At 49.3% G+C, this 25,886-nt stretch overlaps 1 protein-coding gene across 3 annotated transcripts in view; it reads right to left on the bottom strand.

Annotated features, from left to right (window-relative positions):
- TNFRSF21 (TNF receptor superfamily member 21) overlaps positions 1-23,968 on the bottom strand; it is a 35,382-nt gene extending 11,414 nt beyond the window's left edge. Inside the window, exons 1-4 of one of the 3 annotated variants that reach the window (XM_040058446.1) lie at positions 23,886-23,968; positions 17,566-18,220; positions 15,388-15,885; positions 330-595 (exon numbers count right to left, since the gene is read on the bottom strand). In XM_040058446.1, coding sequence (XP_039914380.1) covers positions 330-595; positions 15,388-15,885; positions 17,566-18,220; positions 23,886-23,939 — 1,473 coding nt within the window. In that variant the 5' untranslated portion in view covers positions 23,940-23,968. Of the gene's footprint in view, positions 1-329; positions 596-15,387; positions 15,886-17,565; positions 18,221-22,872; positions 23,169-23,301; positions 23,389-23,885 lie in introns of those variants that run through there. The other 2 variants (XM_040058445.1, XM_040058447.2) reach the window with 2 other exon arrangements.
- Between the last annotated feature and the right edge of the window lie 1,918 nt (positions 23,969-25,886).

Raw genomic sequence — 25,886 nt, 5'->3', positions numbered from 1 at the left:
TTGAGAGCAAGTTTAAATGGGGATGCTTTTCCTCCACGTCCCTGGCATGAGGCTCAGGTACCTCCTGGTGGATCATCAAAGGTGATCAAAGATCATCTATCCTTCAAAAATATAAGCAAAGCACATGGGACTCTAGAGCCCATCGAAACTTGGACTGGGATTTGAGCAAACGCTGGCAAAAGCAATGCACAGCTTCAACACAAGCCCCCAATGAGCTCCATGAAGCGAGGGAGCTACTTGGCCACGAGCTAAGCTCCAGGCCACAGCCGTGTCCCATGCCACCTCATCCCACAAGGTGTGACCCGCACCAAAGCCCAGCCCGGCGTTACCGGCGTGGTGTCCTCCATGAGGCCGCGGATCTTCTCCACCACGTCGTTGCGGCGGTGCTGGCGGAGCGCGCTGATGAGCTGGGCCAGGCTGGCCTCGGGCCCGCGGATGGTCCAGTGCTGCAGGGCGGCGTAGGCGCGCTCGTGGTCGGCCGCGTAGCCGTTGGAGAAAGCCGCCACCTCCCGCTCGCTGGCGTTGCACAGGAACTGGTAGATGTCCTTCCACTGGCTCCCCACCTGGGCCGCCACCAGCTTGAGGATGTCGATGCCTGCGGGGCAGAGAAGCCACAGTAAGGCAGGGGGGTCTGCAAACATCAGACCTAGCAAAGCTTCTCTCATCTCCAAACGGCCACGCTTTGCTTTTCATGGGTTGGTCTTTGAGATTTTGTTGTAATTATTATTGTTATCGTTTTAACACCTTTTATGAGTTCAGGCTGCAGAGAGGCAGCACCCAGAACATGCTCAACAGCTGTTATGCGTATAAAGGGTGACAGACCCATCAGTTAATCCAACACACTCTAAAATCAACAATTTAACTGTAAAATCTCCTGCACTCTTCAGCACAGGAAGACCCTGGGTACTTGGCCACCACACAACTAAGGAACAGGGCAGAAGAGCACGTGCTCACCCACACGCCTGCACTGCAGCCACTGCCTTGAGAGAGAGCTGGATTAAGAGGTGAGTCACCACAGCACCTCTATAAAGATAAGTATTTCCATAACAAGCACATCCAGCAGCTAGGATTGCATTCAGAGCCATTTCCAGTGCAGACAGGTGGGATGACTCAGTCATGGGGTGGGAGATGCTGTGCCAGGTGAGCACTGGGTGAATGGAAGATCTGGTAAGAAAGCAGAGACCAAAAAGGCAGAGTTTCCCGCAGAAAAACACTTGAGACATCCTGGCTCAAGACAGTGAAGGTTTTCTCCGTGTAGGTCAGGGAGCAATGCAAACAGCACACTTATCCCTGAGTCTACTACAGGTCAGGAGTTAAAAGATTCAAATAAAGCCTTATCTCCTCCAAAATAACTAATTAACCCTGTTCTATCAAGCCGAGCAACACCTTGTTTCAAACAGCAACATGAAGAGTCAGAATCTGTGAGCTGCAAAGAGAAACTCACTTTTTCCAGAGAGATAACCACACCTCGAGTTTCCTCCCGAGCCAGTGTGGCCCCATGCCTCCACAAAGCACTTATCTTTCCCTCTGCAGGCACAACAGCAAAAAAAGCTGCTTACAGAAGAATCTCATAGATGTGGCTTTTCCAGCAGGCCTAAAATTCAACACATTCTAATGCAGTATAGATCAAACCTCCCAACTGCACCTTCAGTTCACAGCTCTGATATAGCCAAATATATACATACATACAAAGAAAAATCTATAGAATCTATACAGACTGACATAGGTATCCTTTTTTATACACATGCATGTGTATATACACACATGAATATATGGTACACATTTTGTATCTCTCCATATATTACATACATATTTTATAAAGATGTGTGTACATATATATATATATATATATATATATATATGGCCTGGACACCAGGTGCTCACCAAAGCTGTTCTATACCTGCACTGCTCAGCTGGCAGGGGACAGAAGATATAACAAGATATAACAAAAGGCTCGTTGGTTGGGATACAAGCAGGGAGAGATCCCACACCAGTGACTGTCACTGGCAAAGCACACTCAGCTTGGGGAAATTAGTTTGACTTTTTGCTAGTTAAAGCAGAATAGGATAATGGGAGATAAAAACTAAATCACTTCCCACTCACCTCTCCTTTTTTCCCAGGTTTAACTTCACTCCTGAATTCTCTTCCTCCTCCCTTCAGCAGTGCAGGAGGACAGAGAATGGGATCTGTGGTCAGTCCATCACACGTCTCTGCTGCTCCTTGCTCCTCAGGGGGATGAATCCTCACACTCCTCCCTTGCTCCAACATGGGTCCCTTCCACAGGTCCTTCCAGCAAACCTGTTCCAGCAGGGCTTCCTCTCTCCCCCTCCTTTTTCACTGACCCTGGTGTCTGCAGAGCTGTTGCTTTCACATGTTCTCACTTCTCTCTTTACTGGCTGAAGTTACCACCTTTTTTTTTTGCCCCTCTTTTTAAATCTGTTGTCCCAGAGGCACTCCCACCATCCCTGACGGGCTCTGCCTTGGATAGTTCTGGGTCCATCCTAGAGCTGGCTGACATTGGCCCCCCTGGACATGGGTGAAGATTCTGGCAGCTTCTTGCAGGACCCACCCCTATAGCCCCCTGCTACCAAAACCTGACCATCCAAAACAAGTACAATATACACACACATCTCTAAAGCATCTATTCAGCCTAATATATTTTTATATGTATTTGTGTATATCCATGTATATATTATACATACTTCTGTATATCTCTATATATAGCATAGGTATTTCACATATATATGCACATATTCCTATATAAAAAGAAGTATATAAAAAACTATAAAACTTCATGAAGATATTTTTTACCAAACCTCTTCTCATGTAAGGAAAACTTATCAAACCTGCTATATATAGCCTTTAGTTTTCACTTCCAAACTAGATAACACAGCCATGAGCCCACAGTTCTTGGAGCGTCCACAGACAGTGCTAAACCCGCTCTAAATCAGGAACACTGAAGTGCAAACCACATTTGGTACTTCCCCGCCCTCCTCCCACCACAAGCACTACACCTCCCTCCCCAGCTGTTTACAGACACATGCTTGTACCATCTCACATGGAGTTGTGAGAGCTGGGGCTTCTCCTACAAGAAAAGCCTGGCCCCCAGCTCAGCATGAGGGATAGAGCCCACCCAAAAAACCCAAGCCAATCACAGGGCTTTGTTCTAACTATGGAGAAAAGACTGTGAACTTGCTATTGGGATTTATTCTGGGGCTACTGATGTGATTCAGCTCATTAGATACTGGTGCACATCACATCACAACAGAGTGGCAGGAATTAAGCCTGGTTTTGTTAATGCTTCCCATTACTCACATGAGGACCCAGTGGCCCTCAGTTCAAGGGAGTGTGTGTTTCCAGGCAAATCCCAAATTCTTCTCCCTCCATGTCTTTGCACCCAGGCTGGCTGTGCAGAAGCACAGGCAGCCCAGACCACTATGGCAGCCAAGCCCTTGTGCCTTCTGATATCACATACCAGGGCTGGTAAGAAGCCCAGAAGAAAACTCAGGTTTGGAGTCAGGTCTTTAAAGAAGTAAACCCAACTGCTTTTTGCATAAAAGCAGCAAAATGCCTGATTTATGCAGCACTGTTTGATTTTATGACTCAATCCAGGGGATTAAAAAAAAAGTAAAAATCCGTGAATACAAGGTTAGAAAAAGCTCTGCAAGGCTTCTGCACCAAGGTAATGACAGCAATGCAAAGAGGGATGAGCATGTGTGGTACTGCCTATTATATATCCATATATAGATAGATATAGATAGCAACTTAAGCACTGAGATATAGATATATGTACATATGGTATATATTAAGAGACTATTTAAGTCATTATTTCACTGTATAAATCTTGCAGAACTTCTTTACTCTCATATTCAGCAATTATTTTTTGCTAGGTTGTTATATATATACATATATATCTATATATACACAGAGACAGAGAGAGAGATAATGCTGCCCATTTTTTAATGCACACATCAAGTTAGCAGCATCGGGTCTCCCTGCCAGTGCTGCCCTGCAGTGAGACAATGAGTTATGGCAGGGTGGGAGCTTTGCCCACACCCACTCCCATGCACATCAAACAGAAGCATTAGAACATAATTTGCTGGTTTATGACCCCCATGTGGCACATCTAGTCAGCCCAGAAAAGGAAAAACCCATATACTACCTGCTCCCATGTACATATTTAATGCTGACAAATCCCAGTGTTTACAACTGCTGTACTGGTGAGAGAAGTTTTCAGCTGCTCCCAACTTGATTTGCACCGGTTTTATGCGGCAGCACGACATTTATGTCCAAATGTTCTCGCTCAGGATTTATGACAAAGCGCTCATGCTTCTACTGACATTTTCAAGTTTAGTATATTTAATCTCACCGTTCAATAAATTGGGCCCGTAAACATGTTTATATCCCTTGGCAGTAACATCCCTGGGCACGAGAACACACCAGGCAGCAGAGGACTTAATGGCGCGTAATAATCTTTGGAGAACAAATGTTCCATTAAAAATGAATTTGGAAATGTCTACCTTAATACTTTAAGAACCTTAAACTCATTTTCTTGCAACTATTAAATGAATTTAAGGCCCATATGTTCACTACATCCACTACAATATTGTGCAAACAAAACCCAGAGAGATATGAAGAGACGCAGACGAGTGCAGATTTGGCTCCAGTCAGTAAGAAAAACATTGCTCCCTTTCTCCTTAAAAAATAAGATTAAAACCATTACATGACAAGCTGTGGCTGCACGCCGCCAAGTATTACTGCTCACACTAAAATAAAATGGTAATGCTTATAACAAGCTTATCATCCTACTACTTCCATATTTCCAGGAGTCCTACAAGTTATTCTGCAGAGCACTCAGAGTGCTGGAACATCCTGTTTGGATGGGAATGTGCACACCACAGTGCATGCAGCAAAAACCCCAGCTCCACCACAGATTTTGGATCTTCTCCCTCTCCCTGAACCATGTGGACCTTCTCCCACCATGCTCATCTGCACATTAGGGCTTAGAGATGGTGCTCAAAGACTTCAAGACCACAGCAATCCCAAGTAAAATGAACAAGCTCAGCAGAGATGGTGCTTTAACTCACACATTTCATGCTTCCCATGTGAGGCTGGTCACAGCCACGCTGGTGCTATGCTAAAGCTGCTCCAAGCTTGCAGCAGCATGAGTCGTCCTCCTTTTTTACCACAGACCACAGGAACAGCCCGGGAGAGCTGTCACCATCCTGCAGCTAAAGTGGGAGACAGCTCTACTCCTCTCCATCATCACATCAGGCACCATCACCACTGATCACCCAGCTTTGCTCATGCCTCAGACAATGGAATTAAATAGGAGCACCCATGGCTACATCCAGCTGACTTGTGTTTCCCAGGCCCAGCCCAGAACAGGCAAGGACAGATCTGAAGGATCCAGGACATCCATACATGTCTTAGGTACCTGAGCAGGTGGCATTTCAATTGCCATTATTTTAACACTGCAAATCTCTAAATGCTGTGCTGGGCTACACCATGTATCCCCCTAATATTTTAAGGTGGTGATAACCACACCTTCAAGCCAGGACAAGGCCAAGATGTTGTGTACAGGCCAGTGAGAAGCCCAAGGCAGCATGTACACGCACGGGAACGCAGGCACAACCAGGCACATCGACAGCCAGGGCAAACTGGGACAAATGGAGACAAGCCTGGAAACGGACAAATGCCTCCAGAGTGGCAAAAGCAAACACAAGTCCTTCCTCTCCAAAGACGTCCTACCTTCAGCTCAGCATGTTTTGTAGATGAGCTAAAGGGAGGACTTTCCTGGAGATACAGGGTCTCCACTTCTCTATAGCCTCCTGTCAGGTAGCTGTAGAGAGTAAAAAGGTCCCCCCTGCGCCTCCTTTGCTCCAGGCTAAACACCCCCATCTCCTTCAGCTGCTCATCCTCAGACTTGTGCTCCAGCCCCTTCACACCTGCCCCACTGCCTTTCTCAGGACATTGCTCACCTCTGTCTCATCTTCCCCACAAACATGATTTCAGTTTATTCAGTGACTTCCACTTGCTTGTTTTGAATCGGGTTCAAGATTTTTCCCGTCCACTTCCTGCTCCTTCAGATGTGCCCCGCCTCACTGCGGTACAGTTTGATGTAGACAAAGCCATCAGTCCTTCCACGTCACCAAGGTGGTCATCAAACACGCACTTGGGACTTGGCTGAGCTTTAGTGCCTTGTTCTGGACAAGCCTCACTGGTCTCCCAAGCCGTGCTATTTGCAGGTTGGACACGGACCCAGCTCTTCGGCACCATTTGGCCTCAAGCAGGGCAAGGAGCCAGCGTGGTGCAGGGCTGTGACCAGCAGTGCAGGCACGCTCACCTACAGCACCTGCAAGGCACCATTTCTCTTCTCTGCCGTTGTTTTTTCACATCTTCAAGCAAACTCGAGACCAGAGGAAGTGCTGCCCCACCAAGGTGACCCCCAAGCACCCAGAAGCAGATACAGTGAAGTCAAACCACAGCCACAGAGGTAATGAGGCTCCTTCCTCTCCCCACCCTTTCACAATGTCATTGTTTTCATTCTCAGAACTCAAGCCAAACAATGTTTTTCACAAGAGTGCTCCTCAAGAAAATGCCAGCTTTAATGGGAAGCCTCCAAGTTATGTGTCCTTTCACACCCCTAGTAATGAAGGGACACAGCACATAGAAAAGGATTAACGCAACATCAGTTCAAGTTTTATAGGTGCCTTATACAGCTGGGAAGGCAAGTTTAGGAGAACTCTCAGGATTTATGGCATACACAGTCCCAGGGAGTGAGCAGCTCAGCAGCCCAGAGTTCCAGAGACAGCTTCATGAAAGGCTGGATTTCAGGAAACTCCATGCTCCAGCCCTTCATCACCAGGGACGAGGTCCCACCAGTTCAGCCATGACACTTGGGGGAAGTGATCCCCACCATCCCAGTACCAATCTGAGCTGGAGCACCTGGAGCTTCTACCACCTACATACAGAGGTATTCCAGAGATGGCCAATATTATTCTGTGCACCACATGCTGTGACAAATCCTGACCGTGACAGGCAGGCTGGATGAAGCATCACAGACAGAGAGCATAGCCCAAGGGCACATAGAAGGCAGACAGAAAAACCACACTGATGCAGCCCAACCCTCCCCTACACCCAGATAAAAGCTCCAGAACACTGCAAAGCCAGCTCTACTCCTGAGCTCAGCCCACCTCCCATCTCCAAATATCCTCCTGACTCATGTGAAACACAGCCACAGCAGCCTATTTTTATGTCTGGGCGCACACTGAGAGCCTGTACAAGAGAGCCAGGATGCGACACATCCATACAGCAGCTGACAAGATACCACAGCTCAACCAGACCAGGACTTAGAAATCCCAAGCGTGCAACACAAGTACCTTTCCAAAATGCAAAAATTCCACCAACCGCTGCCAAAAAGGGGAAGTTATTGAAAACTCAATTCCTCCCCCTGCCACTCAAAATATACTTCAGGTCCTAAATGAGGAAGTTTGAAGATGTGCCAGGTCCTCCACCTGGGCCAGGATAACCACCAATATTGGCACAGGCTGGAGCATGAAGGGGCTGAAAGCAGCTCTGCCAAGGACTCAGAGGTGCTGGTGTGCTGTGTCCAGCTCTGGGCTAGACAACATAAAAAGAACGTGCACCTGTTAAATCAGGTCCAGAGAAGGCCACAAAAATGGTCAGAGGGCTGAAGCACCTCTTGTAAGACAGTTTGTTCAGTCTAGAGAAGAAAAGGCTCCAGGGTGACCTTACTGCAGCCTGCCAATACCTAAAGGGGCTACAAGAGATCTGGAGAACGACCTTGAACATGGGCATGTAGTGACAGGACAAGGGGGAAAGAAGGAATGGCCTAAAACTGAAAGAGAGCAGGGTTAGGTTGGACATAAAGAAGAAATTCTTCACTGTGAGAATGGTGAAACCCTGGAACAGGCAGCTCAGGGAAGCTGTGGATGCCCCATCCCTGGAAGTGTTCAAGGCCAGGCTGAACAGGTCTGAGCAATCTGGTCTAGTGGGTGGCATCCCTGCCACAGCAGGGGGGTAGAAACTAGATGATCTCTAGTTTTTTTGTCAGACCATTGGAAAGGACACACTCATGAAGATTTGTTAGTGACAGAGCAGTTTTCCCAGCCATCACAACAGTGTTGCTATCAGACCCTCCCAGGACCCAGTGATTCATATCCTTAGCAAGAGCTGTTTAGGCAACAAACCACAAAATGACATGTTTGGAGTTGGCTGGATTTTTTTAAAGACAAAACTGAAAATCTTGCAAGGCAGAAAGGGATTTCTAACAATCACTTCCCACAAGTTTTCTGGAAAATAACCAAACCAGACAGTGGAGAGAGGTCTGTGATCAGCCACATGCAGTTAGGAACATGTTTCCAACCCAGGAAGTTGAGAATGATCATGAGACAAGACCTCTTTTTCCAATACATTATGTGGAAGTCACCTCTGTAACAGCACCTTGGTCCAACCCTCCTGGGACCCATCTGAACTCCTGCCCACCACCACAGGAAGCTACACCAGAGACCCACAGAGTGGACTTGCTCTTGCTTTGTTTTGCATGAGAATGGCCAGCATAAGTATTTTATGTAATTATTAAATTTTAAACGGCTTTTGATGAGTTAATCTTCATTATAACCCTCTGGGACAGCTGGTAACCCTGAGCACACACACTGCCACCACCATGGCCATATAAATATCCAGACACCCACAGATGCCAACCCGAGGATTAAGTTCACCTCCTGCATTTTTTTTTTTTCTCCCAGTCTTGGAGAGCGAGGAAAAAACAAAACAAAACAAACAAACAAAAACCTCACAAAAACAAAAAACAAAACAAAAACAAACAAACAAAAAACCACAAACCAAACCAAACCAAACCAACCAACCCAACCCCAACCTTATTATTTGAGGAGTGATGTGTGAGAGCCTCACTGATGTGAGAAATCACAGGCCCCCCTGATGCTGAAACCAGTGTCGTGTTTTTGGCAAAAACACCCTGGACTCAGAGTGGTTTCCTACAAGGACAATCCCCCTCTCCTGCAGAGCTGCCCTGCCTCCCACACCTTAATGGGCAGGCATAAATCCCAATCCCTCATTAAATTAATACAGGGGCCACCCAAGAATTTTGACCCTGGGATAATTTGGTTTTTTTTTTTTTCTGAAGCAGATTTGGGAGCAAATGTTCCAGCTTTCAAGGGGAGCTCCCCACAGCTCTGTGTAAGCTGCAGAGAGATGGCTCATGTAGCAACACACACTAAAAATGATCAAGCACCAGTCTTTGGTGCTAATGCAATAAGACTGAGGAACAGGAGATAATAAAACCTGCATATGATTAGGTTTCTTCCTCTCTGAGCAGAACAGCAGTCTCCCACATTTGCACTTTCCAAGGCACCCTTTCATCATGAAGCCCTGGTCAGCTCTTGCACACGCCTTTTGGAAATCAAATTGCTTCCCAAAAGGACAAAATGATTTTTGGGCTAACCTGTGCAATGTTTTACATGGGGTGGTTTGAGGAAGATGGTGTTGTGAACTTGTCAGATGCCAGCCCAACACTCCCATGGCAGAGGTTTGTGCTGCAGATGAAGAGTTGCTCCATCCCACCCAAAGCAGAGCACTGCGCCCGTGCAAAAGCAAACACAGCACAAAACACAGCAGAACAAGGTCCAGTGAGGGAGCATCCATACTCCTTGTGGTGTCCAGCACATTCCTGCTTCTTCCAATTTAATCAGCTCCCCTCCTGCCTGGGTCTCACCCTGTGGAGGTGGACAGGCTGTCAGCAGAGCACCAGCAGCCATCTGCACATCATCAAGCTGCAGATGCCAGAGGAGAGACTGCTTTGGAAAACAGAAACAAACACAACACCTTCTGCCTCTCCGTTTTGGCAGGTGGACAGACATCAATCCCTCATCTCATGCTCTGCCTGCCAGAGCCGTATTAGGCTTTGCACACAAGCCCAGGGCTGCTCCTCTCCAGGCGTAGCTGCAATTACCAAATTATGTCAGCAGCAATGGGCACACCTGCCCTCCTGAGATGCTCTGGGTATCTCTGCCCCACCTGTGGCCTGAGCACAAAACCTGGAGGTCACCACAGTTTGAGGCTGGTGAAGCTTTAGTGCTTGAAAGGATTGTTTGCTTGCCTGGCTGTTTCCACAGCAGCTCCTCCATCCGTACCCTGCCTCCCAGGGCGATCCTCTTTGCCACCAGCTAGGAGCTGTTCAGGAGCTGATCACAGAGAAAACTACCTCTACCGAACAAAACCACTACACTAAGTGGCTTTCATCTCATTTACTCACACAAGCACTAAGGAGAGGTCCTAAAGTAGCATTCAGCATCACCCGGTAGGCCTGTGAGTGCCAAGCTTGCAGCAGTTTCCTTATTCAGAGTAGCAGTTAAATAGGCCTGAGGAATAACAGGACTGTTTCCATGCACTTGCTTCCCTTCATTAGGTGATGGATCTCTAGAAAAGACTGACTTAAAAAGCCCACACATAACCTTAATGTGCTGTCTCTTGCAAAGAATCATGTAATTTTACTTTGATAAGCATCTTCCAACTAACCGTAAATGAGAACCTGATTCCATTTGAGAACCGGCCTGCAATGACCCTGCCTTCCCCATACCCCCACTGGTTATAATCACGTGGGAATGCTTCAGAGCTGCAGCATCAGGCTCTTCAAGGTACAGGATGTGGTCCCCCTTCAACACCCTCAGTGACTTCCTTGGGAGCAGACCAAGCTCAAGCCTAGCCCTGCTCCCTCAGCAACCAGCACGCAAGCCAAGGACTACTCCCTACACATCCACAACCAAGATCCTGGCCCCCAATGTGCTGACAACTGATCAACCAAGTCCCCCAAACCCCAACACTCCCCATCTCTCCAGCATCACATCTCAACTCTCTACTTAGATTTTGAGCCATTTTAAGCACATGCTCTTCTATATGCTGTCAAGCCCCAGCTGCAAACAGCTTTTGCAGAAGTTAATTTCTCTGATTATTTAACCAGAGGCTTCCTGGCTTTGCTCTCACCACCCACTGCAATAATGTGCAATTACAAGACCTGAAGAAAAACAAAAGGGAAGTGGCAACCCATGCCAAGCCAGCGCTGCCAAGATCTGTTCTTCAGTCTTTCAACTCCACAAAACAATCACCAAACTCTTTTCTTGCCTCCTGGCATATCATTTCAGACAGCTGCTTCTACACACAAGTTTTATCCTAACATTTTGCAGGCTTTGTCTTTCATTCTCTGCTACTAAATGGATGAAACCCAAAGGCAACAGTATCAGCAATTTCTGCAAAAACAATTCAAGCCCATCTTCATGTTTGGCAAATGGCATGTTTGGCACTATGAGAAATCTGGCATTTCCAAGGCATTTGAGAAACAAGCTCCAATTCTCAGTTTTTACTGAAAGGTTTCTGTAAGGCCATTTTCTCACCTCTGGAAATGTCTGAAGAAAGGAAATGGGTATTTGCTAAAATAAAGGCATGAGCCCACTGTATAGGCTCTTCTTGATCTTCTAAAAGAAAGAAGTCATACAAGGTTAAACCACAGAGCCTTATCAGCCCCATACTCATGTCACTCAGGCGCCACGTGGATAATTTCTCAGGAAAAAAACTTTAACAAACTGTCAACTGTTGGATTCCTATCTGCAGGGCTGCAAAGTAAGACCCAGCTGAGGCAGCAAGAGGTCCAGCTTCCCCAGCCACAGCTACACTGTCCTACCTTCTCAATCTCTCTCTGGACAGCCCCTGTTGTGAGGATGGACACAAGGACAGATGTGGAGGTAAGCTGGCTGCTAACTCAGGCAATTAATCATTGCAAGCTCTTCCCAGACCTCTGAACCATTTAATCCATTTGCTGCCTTGGCTGGAACATATCCATGCTGAGGACACGGGTCTAGTTCTAACACCAGACTCCCAAGCTACTTCTATTTTTATATTAAGGCTGTTATTTAAGGCATGTACTATGACCAGAGAGAGGAGAGGGCACAGATGCCAGCTCATGGGGAGATGAGGACAAGTGAACCTTCTCCTGACAACAACTGCTGATCAGGATCACAAACCTACCTCAATCATTTAAACAATTCAGGAATTCAGTCCCTTGAGGAACTGGGTAAGAGTCTGAGCCCCTGCTTCCACCCTAAACCCCTCTTCTTTTGGTAAGGAGCCCAACCACAGTGCCATGTCTTTGTTCCAGCACTGAGCAGTGCTAGTGCCACCCTGACCAACTTCACCCACTACCCACGGCCTTGGAGAAATCAATAATAAAATTCCCCAAACAAGAAAAGCCCTGGATGCCCACCTGGTGCCATGGGAGGCTCAGAGGGTTGCCAGTGTGAGGGCAGGAGCCCAAGGACAGCTCCTCCAAGGACAGACTCCAGTGCCTACGTCAGAGGTGGACTTTCCTTTCAAAGGTTAAAGCTGTTTACTGAAAGGATTAGGAGGAAGGAGATGGTAAACTAGGAACAAATGGGGGCAGACTGTTTGCAAGAGTTACATAAACAGGCAATAAACACACCCCAACCCCTTGCTGGTGTGCCAGCCAGGCTCTGGATGGAGGTCATATAGATGTGGGTGCACTGGCAGCACCCAGCCCAGGGGCTTTACCCCCAGCCACAAAGATAGTCTACAGTCTGACTGACTGCTCTCTACACCCCTTGTGCAACCACAAACCAGGCTGGCACCTGAACCTGGGGAGCAGCTGTGGTCCTCACATCTCAGGAGGCTTTGCTCTGGTTGCCTGCCATGCAGGGATCCACACAGCAGCACAGGAGGGGAAAGGTGTCCCCCCTGCAGCAGCCTGAAGTTTGTTCCTGGCTAAACTCACCCCTGTCTGAAATGCTCCTTCAGGATGAAGCATGATTTGGGAACAAACACTGCTCGAGCAGCAGAAAGCTAAACCATGACGTGGCAGCTCTGCAGAACATCCCAGCTGCACAGCCAGTTATTAAATAAAAGGTCAACTCCTTTATGGCACTACACCTCTCCTTTCAAGTAAACAGTCTTAAGAGCCAGACATTTCAACAGGAAAGGCAGAGAGCGATTTATGCACCACCACAGAGGAGAATAATTTCCATATCTGACATGTCAGAGAAGAACCGCCAAGTAAGAGCTAATGAGCAAGGCCCTTCCAGCTAAGGCAACACGATTTGGTTTGAACTAAAAGCAAGATAATGCATTAATTGGTTTGTGCCCCTTTGCCTGCCTTGATTGCACAAAGTTCATCTGAGGACATTTGGTGGCAGGATGAAGTCACAAAGCCACCCATGCCAAGAGAGAACAAGTGTGACTGTTGCAGGAATGACTGGGAGTAATGGCGCCATTCACCTCCAGACTGGAGAGGTTCAATCACACCAAGCTGGTTTATCACCTAAGTGTGATTTTGCTGTTACACCCAGCTTATTTCCCAAGACAAAGGAAAAACTCAGCAAGGATCTTGCGAAATTTATGCAGCTGTTAATGTGACAGAGAAGGCGGGAACAACTCACCCTGGGAAGCACAGCATGACCCGCAAATGATGCTGTCCCCCAAAGGATGACAGCATCTGAGAGGAGAGGTTTTATCTAAATGGGTTAAAACACGTCGTTGTTCTCTACAGAACCTTCTCTTACCCGCATGGTTTCTTTAACCTGAATCATGATTAGTGACCCAGCACACACAAGTGCCCACAAAAGCAGCTCTAAGATGGCTTCTAGAAGGATCAGCTGCAGCACGGGCACTTCAGCATGGTCTGAAACACCAGGACAGAATCCAGAGCTGCACCCACTCAAGGCAGCGTGGTCTGGTCCCTGCACTTGAGCATTCCCTGTCCGGTACAAACTGCCCTACTCTGAGGCGCTTCAAGAAATAGGAAAGCAACAGAAATTCAAACAATTAAGGTAATTAAGGTCTTGGGGAAAAGGGTTACCGCAAGTTAGGAACAACCACTTGTTTTTGACCTATGAATCATGGCCAAACCCAAGTATTCCTGGTAGTGCCCACAAACAAGGATGTCTTGGAACCCACAATAAGGTTCTGCAACTCCACTGCAGATCACTCATAACTGTCTCACGGACCATGCTTTGGGTGCCAGAGATTTTAGGGACAATGGAGTGCAGGGGTTATAGGAAAAAGTTATCAAAACCAGAAAAAATAGTTTAAGAAACTGCAGCCCAAGAACACAAAAAAGTTAAAAGGAAATTGATAAGCAACACAAACACAAGAGAAGGCAGAAAACCAATTCCAACGAGATCTTACTGGTTGTATACATGAATTAATGAAGGCAAACAAAGTGTAGGTCTATTAATCAGCAGGAAGGTGAAGAGGGTACACGACAGAAGACGCCCTATTCAAAACCTCCTTCGCTTTGTACTTGAGCACTCAAGGATGACTTTCATCAAGGACCGATCTCTCTTAAACCTTCCAATCTTTGCTCAATCCATTCTTTGTTTGCTGCCCCCCCCCCCCTCCCCTTTGTTAAATGTGCTTTTCTAAAGGTTAACTGTGAACGGATGTTTTAAGGTTGAGAAACGTCAACACAAAGTAAGTAAGGACTTGTCAGTCTGCAGAGGATAAGGGAAGGTCAAAATTGCCACGGGAGCTCTGCAGAGGAAGAACTGTGCATCCCACCAGGGAGATCACAGCTGCTTGATGCTCACAGTCACCATTAGTTTAACACTGATTTTTACAAATTTCAACTTGAAGATCACAACATGTCATCTTTAAAGTCTCATCAGAAAGCTGAGAGCAAAACATCCACTAAATGAACAGAAAACAAAAAGAGAGTCCAGGCAGACCTGATGATACCTGTGGAGCTGTACACATCCACAACTCAGCCTTTAAGGATAACCTTTCTGGCTCCAGTGTGGGCAAAGGGCTTGAGACACAAGCCAGCACTTAGGATTTAGGGTTAAGAGCTGAAACTGAGGCAGTGCCAAGAGGTGGGGGATGACTCAGCCTTCCAGAAACAGATGGGGATGAGGGGATAAAGGATGACACGAAAGACAACCAGATCCGTGTCTGAGTCACTGAGAAAATAAGGACCATGTGAAACAGAAGAAAAGCAGGAAGGAAAGAAAATGGGAGAAAAAAAAAAGGTGCCTTCATTCAAAATCATTCTACCAATGGAAGAAGGGTAGAAGCTGGAGAAGCTGGGTGAGAAGATGAAGAGAAGCTGGAGTGAGCAGGTGACACTCCCTCCATTAAGCCTTCCTTCAGGAGGTAGGGACACACCATGAGAACTGGAAGGAGGAGAAGCCAAGGATGAAGAAACATCTGAGGAACCACGATGGGCTTTGTTCAGACTACAAGACCCACCAAATGAGAAAAACCACAGGTCACTGCCTGTGGGAGTGGCCCCTCCACAGCCCTGGGTTGGAGCGGGGAGGACATCACACAGTCACTACTGCTCACCGTGCCCGTTGCAGTAATAGATCCACTTCTCCCTGTTCTGTGTGGGGGTGGTGGACTTTTTCATAATAGCTTTTTCCACAATGGCACTGGGATCTTGCCGGGGTCCCTTCTTCAGAGTCCGTGAGCTCTTTCTGACGCTGCAGACCACGATCACCACCAGGACCAGCAGCAGGAACAGGACGATCATCCACGGCAAGTGCTCGTTGATGTCGAAGTGCTGGTGGACGTTCTGCGAGCCTCGCCGCGGGGGCCTGTATGGGACGTTGGGCTTCTCGCCCCCCATCGTCTCCAGGGATGGCTGCTTCTCCAGCGCTTGGCTGGTCTGCTTGTGCCGGTAGCTCTGGGCCTGGCTGGTGGTGCCCGAGCCCATGAGGGTCCCGCCGACGCCGCCCGTCTCGTTGGCTGAGGTTTCGTTGTAGTACCGTGCCCGCTCCACCATGCTGCTGGACGCGCGCGGCGCTGGAGAGGGGACAAAATCGGGAACTGAAGAGTTCAGACCTGCGGGAGGAGAGGAGAGTTGAGTGTCACGGCCCCGGAGATGCGATATGGCATCACATCACGGGCTAAGACCTGCCTGAGCGTTGGCTTGGCCAGCAGACAGAAACCCAACGCCAGGCAGCGAGAAAGAGTAGAGGTGAAGTTGAGGTTTGCCTCTGGGAACAGATGGGTACGGTTACAGAGGGAGCTTCAAGGTAAAACTGAACCTTGCTGGTTAAGGCTAGAGGCAGTTTATTACAAAAAATGAGTTACTAAAGGCATGTTGTCAGTCTGTTTGTCCCACGTTCAGCATTTCTCAGAAAACCAACAACTTTGAGTGAGTTTGGTTTTCTTTTTAGGTTTATGAACATAAATTTTAAGTCATTTGTGGAATTTCGTATCTGGATAAAAGTACAAAAATATATGACTATTTGTATGCTTAGTGTCTCTCCATTGGGTTTGTTAAGGAAGTGAAATCTGTTTTTTATCAGCCCTGCAAGCAGCTGCAGATGAATCAACTACAAAATAAGTCTCTGAAGCAACCAAACTTCCCCCTAAGAGCTACCTTCCATCTTTATTGAGTCTCCTTATCAACCAACACCTTTCAGGTCCCAGACAGATGCGAAATGTGAGCCAAAGCCTGGCAAGAAGAGGAAGAAGGGCTGTTGTGTCAAAAACTACAGATTATTTTGGAAAGGCATCTTTTGCAGATTGTGTCTCATCACAGCTGAGACAGAGAGTGGGTGGGTTCGTCTGTACCTGGTTTTGCCCCAGCTTGGTTACCCAAAACACCCTTATCAGGACACTGAAATAGGGAAAGTGCTTCAACTTTTACGTAATTGTCGACAGTTGATTTCAAAGTTCAGGAAACACCCTCCTGAACACTCCCAATAATACACCAACGTCAGGGCAGGCTTTGAGACCTAACAAAGGTGAAGCACTGGAAGCCTACCACTCTCAACACTTCCCTGCTATTATATTTATTAACTCAGCTGTTGAGGTCATCAAAAGTTGCATTTTTTAATTAAAATGCCTCATCTGAGACACTGTAAGGAAGCTGCTTTCCAGGGAGTGCAGAATACCACTTTAAGTGGAGCCCTACAGCACCCCTGAAACCAGCCACAGCTAAGGCTGTGGAGATGAGCCACTTCCAATCAAGCTACAGAAAGAGGAATTCCACATAATAATCTTAAGAGATTGTAGGGAAAAAAGTTACAGGTCAGCCCAGGCTCCTGCAGGGGTGTTTCAATGGTGCCCATTCAACCAATACTGTGACACAGTACAGCGTGAAATGCAGCAAGGAAAGCACAGACACAAAAGCAGTGAAACCATCAGAGGAGGAATCTCCTTTGCTGCAGGGAGACTGCAGGGGTTTTCCTGCTGCATCCCGACCCAGGTTCATGACGACTGCACAAAGACCTGTGCCAGCACATCACAGAGACAGGAAAAGAGGGTGTGGAAAGTCACGTCCTTTCAGCCCAAACAGCAGGACAGCCAGACGTGCGATCAGGACTGCAGTCTCAGTGAAAATGTTATTAAATGCGGCTTAATACAAGTGAGGGCAAACCGATGCCATGAAGCAGAAGCACCACCCAGGCTTTAGACCAGGTGTTTTTTTAACAGCCTAACACCAACCCTGACCAAGGCAGGAACACAATCCTTCAGTCAAAACTACACCTGCGTTTCAGGGGTGGACATTACCTTTGGGAAGATCAGTGGTTGGTGGAACCTCATAGGGCTGCTCACCCTCTTCGGTGCTCGATGAAATCAAAGCTGTGTTCGGAAGGGACGCCGGAGTACCACAGACGTTGTCACTCTCCTTCGTCCCCGGCTTGATGACCACCATGTTTTTCCCAAAGCAGTCAGTGTAGGGTTTGCACTTCATCACACTAGAAGGCACATCAGAAAAGGTACCACGAGGGCACGGCTTGCACCTGACGTCTTCGGTCTCGGTTCCTTTCTTGCGGACGCCCCAGCCGACCGGGCACACCATGTAAGGGACGCAGGTATCGTTTGTCTGAAACGTACCAGACAGGCAAGTGCACTCGCGGTCAGTCAAGGCAGTACAATGAGTTTTCTCAATCATTGGCAGTTCACAGGGTTTCCTACAAGGGTGGCACCGCTCTATGCCGTTCTCATGCTTGGTAAAGGTCCCGTCAGGACAAGGGCTGCACTCTCTTAAGGTACTCTTCGTACAGTGCTTAGACACGTAAGTTCCTGCAGGACATTTGTCACAGGTCAGCTCTTCGTTGGTGGCATGGTCGAGGTGGCGGTACTTGCCAGGGGAGAGGCTGATGGCATTCTGCTCAGAGGTCAGCTTCGACTGACCATCAGCGGTGCCAAGGAGCATGAGCAGCTGGAAAACAGACAGGAGGTATCAGCCAACAACAGCGTGCAAACGGTCTGTCAAAGACCCACTGTAGGATCACAAGGGATGTCCCAGAGCTGCGGGACTGTGGACAAGTTACTACACCCACAGGAGGGACCTCAGCGAGCTTGGAGTGGAATGGAACCGGTGCAGGTGGCATCATGCTCTCCAGACACATCCCCAGCTACGATTATAATTGCTTAAATTTGACACCACACTTCTCGGTGAAACTAAGCATCATTTACACTGCAACCCTGCCAGGGTGGTAAATACTGCTAATTGTGTTTCAGCAGTACTGCTACCTGGCCACCCCAGGAGAATTCAGACCAGCTTTGCATTTCAAAGCTGAGAGGCTCCAGCATGAGGCAGACACTCACTGACAAGACAAAAAACACATGCAGATGGCAGCTCTGACCTGTAAAACTTTCCTTCTCTATTTGTTAATCTGCACTTGTTCAAATAGTTACCTTTCTGAGTAACACAAACCAGGATGAAATCCAGGCTAGCAGCTGTTTCTGGGCTATTTCTCAGCTCCTCTGCCTTTCCACAAATTTTTATGACCCAGTGGAAGTGTTAGGTTTGGCGAGACCGCAAGGGATGTTCTGCTTTGAGCCTCCAACCACATCTGAACCCTCTCTAAACCAGCTGCATTAGCAACAGGAGAAAAAACCTGGTGCTATTTTTACACTCTTCAAGGAACTCTGCTGTAACTCAGCTCCTCATTGCATCAGACACAGGTAAAAGGACAGCAGTTTTTAGACACTGAACTGGAAACAACTGGGCTTTGCTATAAATCCATCTATCTCTACTTCTAATCCCAAAGCTTTATTCCCTTAATTCCTTCGCAATGATGCTTCTCCATCCCCAAGAGAAGCTCCATCTACCAAGAAGTATCTCTGCTTCCTCCAGAAGACCCCTAGTCCATGGATTTAATGTCAGTTATGGCAGCAGAGATAAGTCATCAAGAACAAAAGGCACATCAAAAGAAAGGCAGACGCAACCTCATACAACGTGCAAAGCAATAAGAAACATGTTTCCCAACAGCCACAGGCTAAGTTCGGAGGGGGAGAGAGAGAACAACTCAGTGTTACCTTGAATTTTCAAACGTTTTCTACACTGAAGGTAAAAAGACCAGAGACCCTAACACTGCTCAGCTGCAGAGGCAAGCACATAAATCACTTGGCTGTGTTATACAATCCCTTGCCTCTTGCTCTGCTACCTATTCTGGGCTATCAGCCAACAAGAATATATTCAGAAAAAAAAAAAAGAAAAAAAAAAAAGCTCCCACCAACATGACTCTGCAGAAGTCACATCGCGGCAGAGCCGCAAGCTGCGCCGCATCATTTCTGGTGCAGTCTCTTGCTTCCCGGAAACACACAGCACATTTCTGTTTCACCTGCTAAATAATTTACAGCCTGGGATTTGTACAAAACACTTCACATTTTTATGTCTTTTTTTTAGTTAGTTTTCTCCCCCTGAAGCAGCAATTACAGCACAGGCAGAAGCAGGCAAGCCCGCAGGAGCTGACGAGGATCCTGCAGCGGCTAGACTAATTACGGCACATCAAATTAAAAAGCGGGGCTGCCCTGGCAGGCAGCAAAGGCTTACAGGATGCATTTTACTTTTTCCCTCCCCTAAGACATGATTTAACAAAGCGCTTAGCTGGCTCTAAGGAAATCTGCCACCCTCCCCTGTAATCTCCATGACGCATCCCTGAATTAGCAAACTGGCCTCTTAATGTGGCAGGAGGGGTCACCTGTGTTACTCACCCTGCTCCCGTGCCAGCGCCGAGCAGGACAGGGTGACGGGAGAGGCAGGACAGGCAGTGGCTCTCCTGCCTCACCAGGAGCGAGCTGTGTGCTGCTGTCTCAGATCCTGATTTCTCGCTCTGCATCAAGCTAGACCTTGGGAAACCCATGGACAGCCCTGCTACAAGCATGTGCCATGGGTTCCCTCCTGTTCTTCCCATTCCCCACCCGGGTAACCAAAGCCTGTAATAGCACTACGTTTGAGTTGGCTTTTCTTAAGTTTTTTTTAAACCCTGTCTCAAGAAAAGCGGTGCTGGTATTTTTGAACATCTCAAGATCTTCAGCTGCACATGCACTTCCAAGGGAGAACAGCAAGTTCCAGTGGGGGATGGCTAGGCAACTTTGAGCATCTGCTATTTATTCATACTGGCATTTCTGCTCCCTAAAATAATCCAGCTACTCAGGTTTTGCAGCACTCAGATCTCTGAAAGCGAAGGCCAGGAGCAGGAGGACATCTTCAGCAAAAAGGAGTGCCTGCTGTGGTTTTGTCTCTCATGCTCAGGGCTGTCCAGCAGCATACAGACCTTTCTGGCTGACACTCCCAGTTCCAGTGGAAAAAGCAACCAAGTAATGAAGTGAGCTCTGCTGAGCCACTGCACTTCATTTCATTACTCTGGTACCAAAGGAAGTGTACAGGGTAACAGAAAAGCACAGAAAAAACCAGAATGGGTGCAAGAAAGCACTAAAGAGTAAACTTCATTTCAGCAGTTTCAGCGATGCTCTTCATGCCCAATGCAGGAACAAAGAAGGGTTTTTAATGGAACGGGTCCCTTTCCAGAAGGGTCGAGCAGGACAGGGTGGCCACAAGCCCAAAGAGCATCCCCAACTCAGCACCAACACCCTGCACCACATGGACAAAGGCACCTCCCAGCCACCTTCACCTATTTCAGTACATGAAGGCTTCATGGTGTGTGGAAATCAGATCAGGCTGGGGGATTCCATCATTCCTCCCCATACCAGGAAACACTCAGACAAGGGGACCTTCACATTCAGCTGCAAACAAACCCTCGATGCAGCAGCACCCCACAGCTGGTGCGGGCACGATCCACCTCAGTACCACCCAGCCCACTGACTCCATCTCAGAGAATGCCTCTGTGCTGTGCTCCCATCACCCTTTGTCAATAACTGTGCTGCAGGAGACCCAACAGGCAATCTACACAGGAAACAGTTCTTAGGGAGCCACAAGCTGCCTTGGCATGTGCACAGAGAATGCAGCTGCAAACACCTGGGAAACCTGGTCCAGTGGCTGGCATGCCTGCCCATGGCAGGGGTGTTGAACTAGATGATCTTTAAGGTCTCTTCCAACCCAAAGTCATTCCATGATCCTACAAATACAGTGTCTCATTAAGGGACCCAAACCTGCACAGTGAGTCAAAACACCAGCAGAAAAGTTGGTGAATCAATTTTCTGTCCTGAAATTTGTGTCCTAAAATGCTGCAACACCAAGATTGTCATAATCTCAGGCTGTGTACAGTGCTGCCCTGCTGCCAGACTTGTGGGGATGCAGAAATAAACCTAAAGTAATTTTTTTTTAATTAAAATTTAAAAAACCCCAAAACATGAACAGCAGCTAAACACAGGGCACTTGATCCTGGTAGAGAAGAGCAGAAGCAGAAACCTGCAAGTAAGCAGGGACCAACAGTGCTAAACTGATATCCTGGGAACGGTTTCCAAGCAAAACCAGCAGAATTTGGTAGAAATGGCAGCTGGCTCTGTGGCAATGCTTTGGCACAGGTTGGGGATGAGCAGCACTGCCTGCCGCCCTTCCCAGAGGTCAGCTGCACCCTTCACTGACACTACTGGGAAAGTGCTTGCAACACTGAAGTAAAAGAAATAAACACATAAAAACACCAGAAAGACAAATAAACTGGTCTGGAAGTTTTACGGTAACTTGGCAGACAGGAGGAGCAAACGTCCTGCCCCGATCACTGTAAAAACGATCAAATTACTCAGACCAAAAAAAGTTGCCTGTGAGGAGAGTACTGAAGAGCAAGGCAAGTTTCTGCTTCTTGCAACACGACCAGCTATTTCAGCTGGTTTGGGGTTTGTGAAATGAGAGTCCAGGACTCACTGCTCAGCAGTTCCTTTAGTCCATCTCAAGAGCAAAACAGTGAGTGGAGCGAGCCAGAACAGCAGCAGCACAACATCTGGTCCCCATGAAGGAAAACCCAGCAGCCAACCCTGCAGCCAGAGCGTACCAGAGCTCGGAAGCACCCCCACCAGCCACGGTTTTCCACGTTTTCTCCAAACAGATGAAATCCCCCAGCATTCCAAAAGCCCAAAGCTCAAGTAAGGTGATGTTGTGCTGGTTCCGGGCAAGGGCAGTGGGGGAGATGGTGGAAACTACCTGGCAGCAGTCAGTGGGGTCCCAAAAAATCCACCAAGCAAATGAAATCACAGTCAACACCAGCCCCACAGAACTGCTGCCAAGCTGCTACTGCTCCAAAAGACAGCAGCCAGGCAGATTTGGGTTTGCTGTACTAGTAAAAGACCCACCAGCTACCGATTTGAACATACTTCCCTTGAACATACTTCCCTCGGGCTGGAAAGACATGAACCCCTTGCGTGACCAAAGGGAGATGCCCAAAATGTTGAAGGTATCAGATGAAAACCCAGGGAGGATCCTGCCAGCTCACAAGCAAATGGGAATTTTTCCTTGCTTGCTAGTATGATCACACACAGAGGTGTGAGAACACACATGCACAACTACCATACATGTGTATTTGCTCAGAGTCTTGCTTCATGCCCCAAAACTGCTGTTGTATTTCCCCACACCTTTCTATCATTCTTTTTTTCCACCTCTTCCCTCTATACCCACCATTCCCAACTGACCTCCAGGATCCCAGCTGGAGCTGCATATCTCAAACTCCCCATCAGCATCTCATCTTCCAGACGTGCAGCAGCACTGGCTTCTCCCGGCTGGCTTCTCCCAGCGGGAATCCAGCACTCGGGAGCGCCCAGCCAGCACCGAGCACGGACCCCGTCTGCTTCGCCACTGCGCCAAGCTCCTCTTCGCCTCCAGAGCAACGAGGCTGTTTCCCGGCTAATGCCCGTCCAGCTTTAGATTATTTGTTGTTTACTCGGATTCCTGTCGAGCCAGCGCCAGCTTGCTCAGATCCACCTTGAGTTCAAGAGCAAGTGCTCTCCTCGGTTACACAACTCAGCCGCAGCAGCTGCAGCGTCTGCCTGACACACCGAATTACTGTCTCTCCCCAAACAGGCGGGATGTAGCTCTAAAGTGCTGATTGGGAAGTGCCCTACCTGGGAACGTAAATGGGGAGATAACGCTGCCGGAAAACGTTTCCGCGATAAGTCAGGGCAGCTGCCTGCCATCCGCAGCGGGGAGCTTTACTGCCCGTCCAAAGGGTGGCAAGAAAATCAGCTGCGGGGGCGATGGATGGATGGATGGATGGATGGATGGACGGACGGATGGGTCCCTGTCCAGTGCCGAGCTCCCGGAGCAGCGCAGAGAGCAAAGCAAGGATCCGCTCAGCTCCGGCTCTGCGGCACAGCCACGGCCGGAGGATGCCGCCGCCTGCGCTAACACAGGGATGCGGAGGATGGATATCGCAGGGAATATCGCACCAGCCGGCGTCCCCTACCGGGACCCGCGGCTGGCAGCACCCCCCGGGGAGGGCTCAGCGGAGCCCCGCACGGCCCCCGACACGCGGAGCGGGGTCAGCGGGACACCCAAACACCCTCCCCCGTGCCAAGCCGCCCCAGGCGGGGCAGGAGGCGCGGGCGGGCAGCCCCGCACTGCAGCGCATCCCCACCCACGCCGCGGACACGCGGACGCCGCGCGGGCGGCGCGGGCACGGACCGATCCCGCACACGCGCGCACTCACCGCGAGGATGCCGGCGAACCCGGCGGAGCTCCGGCTCGCCGCGGCGGCCCCCATGGTGGCGGGGCCGGGGCTGCGGGCGAGGCGCTGCCGTGCGGCCGCGCTGCCTCAGGCGGCGGGGCGCGGGGCCGGCGGCGGCCGGGCGCCCATGGCGGGGGCCGGGCCGGGCCGCGCCGGGCCGAGCCGGGGCCGGGGCCGGGCCGGGCGGGGCGGGGGCCCTGCCGCGCTCCCCACCTGCCCTGCCCTGCCCTGCTGCGGGCCGCGCGCGCTCTGCCGCGGGGCGGATGCGCGCGTGGGGGCGGTGCGCGGGGCTGGGGCGGGGCCCTGCCGCGGCGTCACCCGCCCGCGCTCCAGGGCGCCCTCCCGCGGCGCGGGGACGGCGCGGGGACGGCGCGGGGACGGCGCGGGGACGGCGCGGGGACGGCGCGGGGACGGCGCGGGGACGGCGCGGGGACGGCGCGGGGACGGCGCGGGGACGCGTGTCCCCCATCGCCCGCCCGGCCCTGGAGCCCCTCCGGTTCTCCTCGTGGTTTGGGTTGGGTGGGGCTCAGGCGTCCCAGGGTAGCTCAAGTCCGCGGGGAAGATTTTTGTTTGGTTTATTTATCGTGTTCTCCAATGTCAGACGTACAGGGAAGGATTTTTTTTCATGGAAGGGGTGGTGAGGCACTGGCACAGGTTGTCCAGGGAAGCTGTGGCAGCGCCATCCCTGCCTCAGCCCTCATCCCAGGGCCAGCTTGGACAGGTCTCTGAGCAGCCTGGTCTAGTGGGTGGCATCCCTGCCATTGGAATGGGGGTTGAAACTAGACAGCCTTTAAATGTCCATTCCAACCCAAACCATTCTATGACTCTGTGAACATGTAGCACATTCCCTGTGGTGCAGGAATTCATCAGGGGCAGACACAACCCTCCATGGAGGAGGATTAGGTGGATGCTGAGGGTGGGCACAGCATAGATAGTGCCGTCACTGTGCATCTTGCAGCGTCTGGGCAGGGTGGGCAGAGCAGTGTGACTGTCACAGTGTCCACTGATAGCTGTGGCAAGGGATGGAAACAGGTCCAGGTCTGCCCAGGGAGTCAGGGGAAACAGGAGATGGGGCCAGAGTCAGGACTGGAAAGCATGCAACATGCATCCAAGGTCCTTACAGGAAATGGGAATGGAGGTGGGACTTCAGCATTGTTCCAAAGTCTGACCAGGAGACAAGGGCACACCCAGGTATGGCTGATCAGGTCCTTCAAGGTTTATGGGTGCAGCAAATCAAGGCTATTTATGACTCTACATTGCTGGTTGTCTATTAAGAAAAACACTGAAACACCTGATTTCCAGAGCCTGCGGGAATCCTGGTGAACAGCAGTCACCTTCTGGAAATGCCCTTAAGTCAGATGAATCAAGGGAGGGTTCCAGTGCCATGCCAAAGGAAACAGCACAGAACTTATAAAATCCCATCTAAAAAAAGAGGAGGGGTGGGGGGAAATGTGCTCTTGCTCTAAAGAAGTGTGGATTTCATCCAAGCCCTTCTGAAGCTCCAAGAAGCCTCATTCAGATTCCAAGGAATTTTGAGTCCAGCTAGAAGGCTCCTTTCCCAGGCAGAGTGGAATTGTTCTCCCTATACTTTCTCCATCTCTAATGCTGGAAGGGAGCTGGAGAGGAATAATGACCCTTGGGAGCCTGGGAATGAGTCTGGAGAGCTTCCCTCCCAGAGCTGGGGTGGCAGTGGCAGGACTTATTATCCCAAGGGGAAAGAAGGTCACATGTGCAGGGAGAAGATGTTCCTCCACAGCTGGCTGTGCTCCTGTGCCCGTGCTGCAGAGCCCTGGTTTGGGCTTTGCCTTCCCTTGGGACCCCCAAATCCAAGAACAACATGCTCTTCCCAGGAGGTCAACAGAGGGGAGCCTCATCCCAAAGAGAGATCAACACGCAAACCAAGACATAGAAAGGTTGTTCAAAAGAAATGAGATGCCCATCACTGCTTTTAATTTAAAATAAATTGGGCAAATAATAGGCAAT

Source organism: Hirundo rustica, chromosome 3 (assembly GCF_015227805.2).
Source record: "Hirundo rustica isolate bHirRus1 chromosome 3, bHirRus1.pri.v3, whole genome shotgun sequence".
NCBI classification, from domain to species: domain Eukaryota; kingdom Metazoa; phylum Chordata; class Aves; order Passeriformes; family Hirundinidae; genus Hirundo; species Hirundo rustica.
This window is presented reverse-complemented; position numbering and strand designations above follow the sequence as displayed.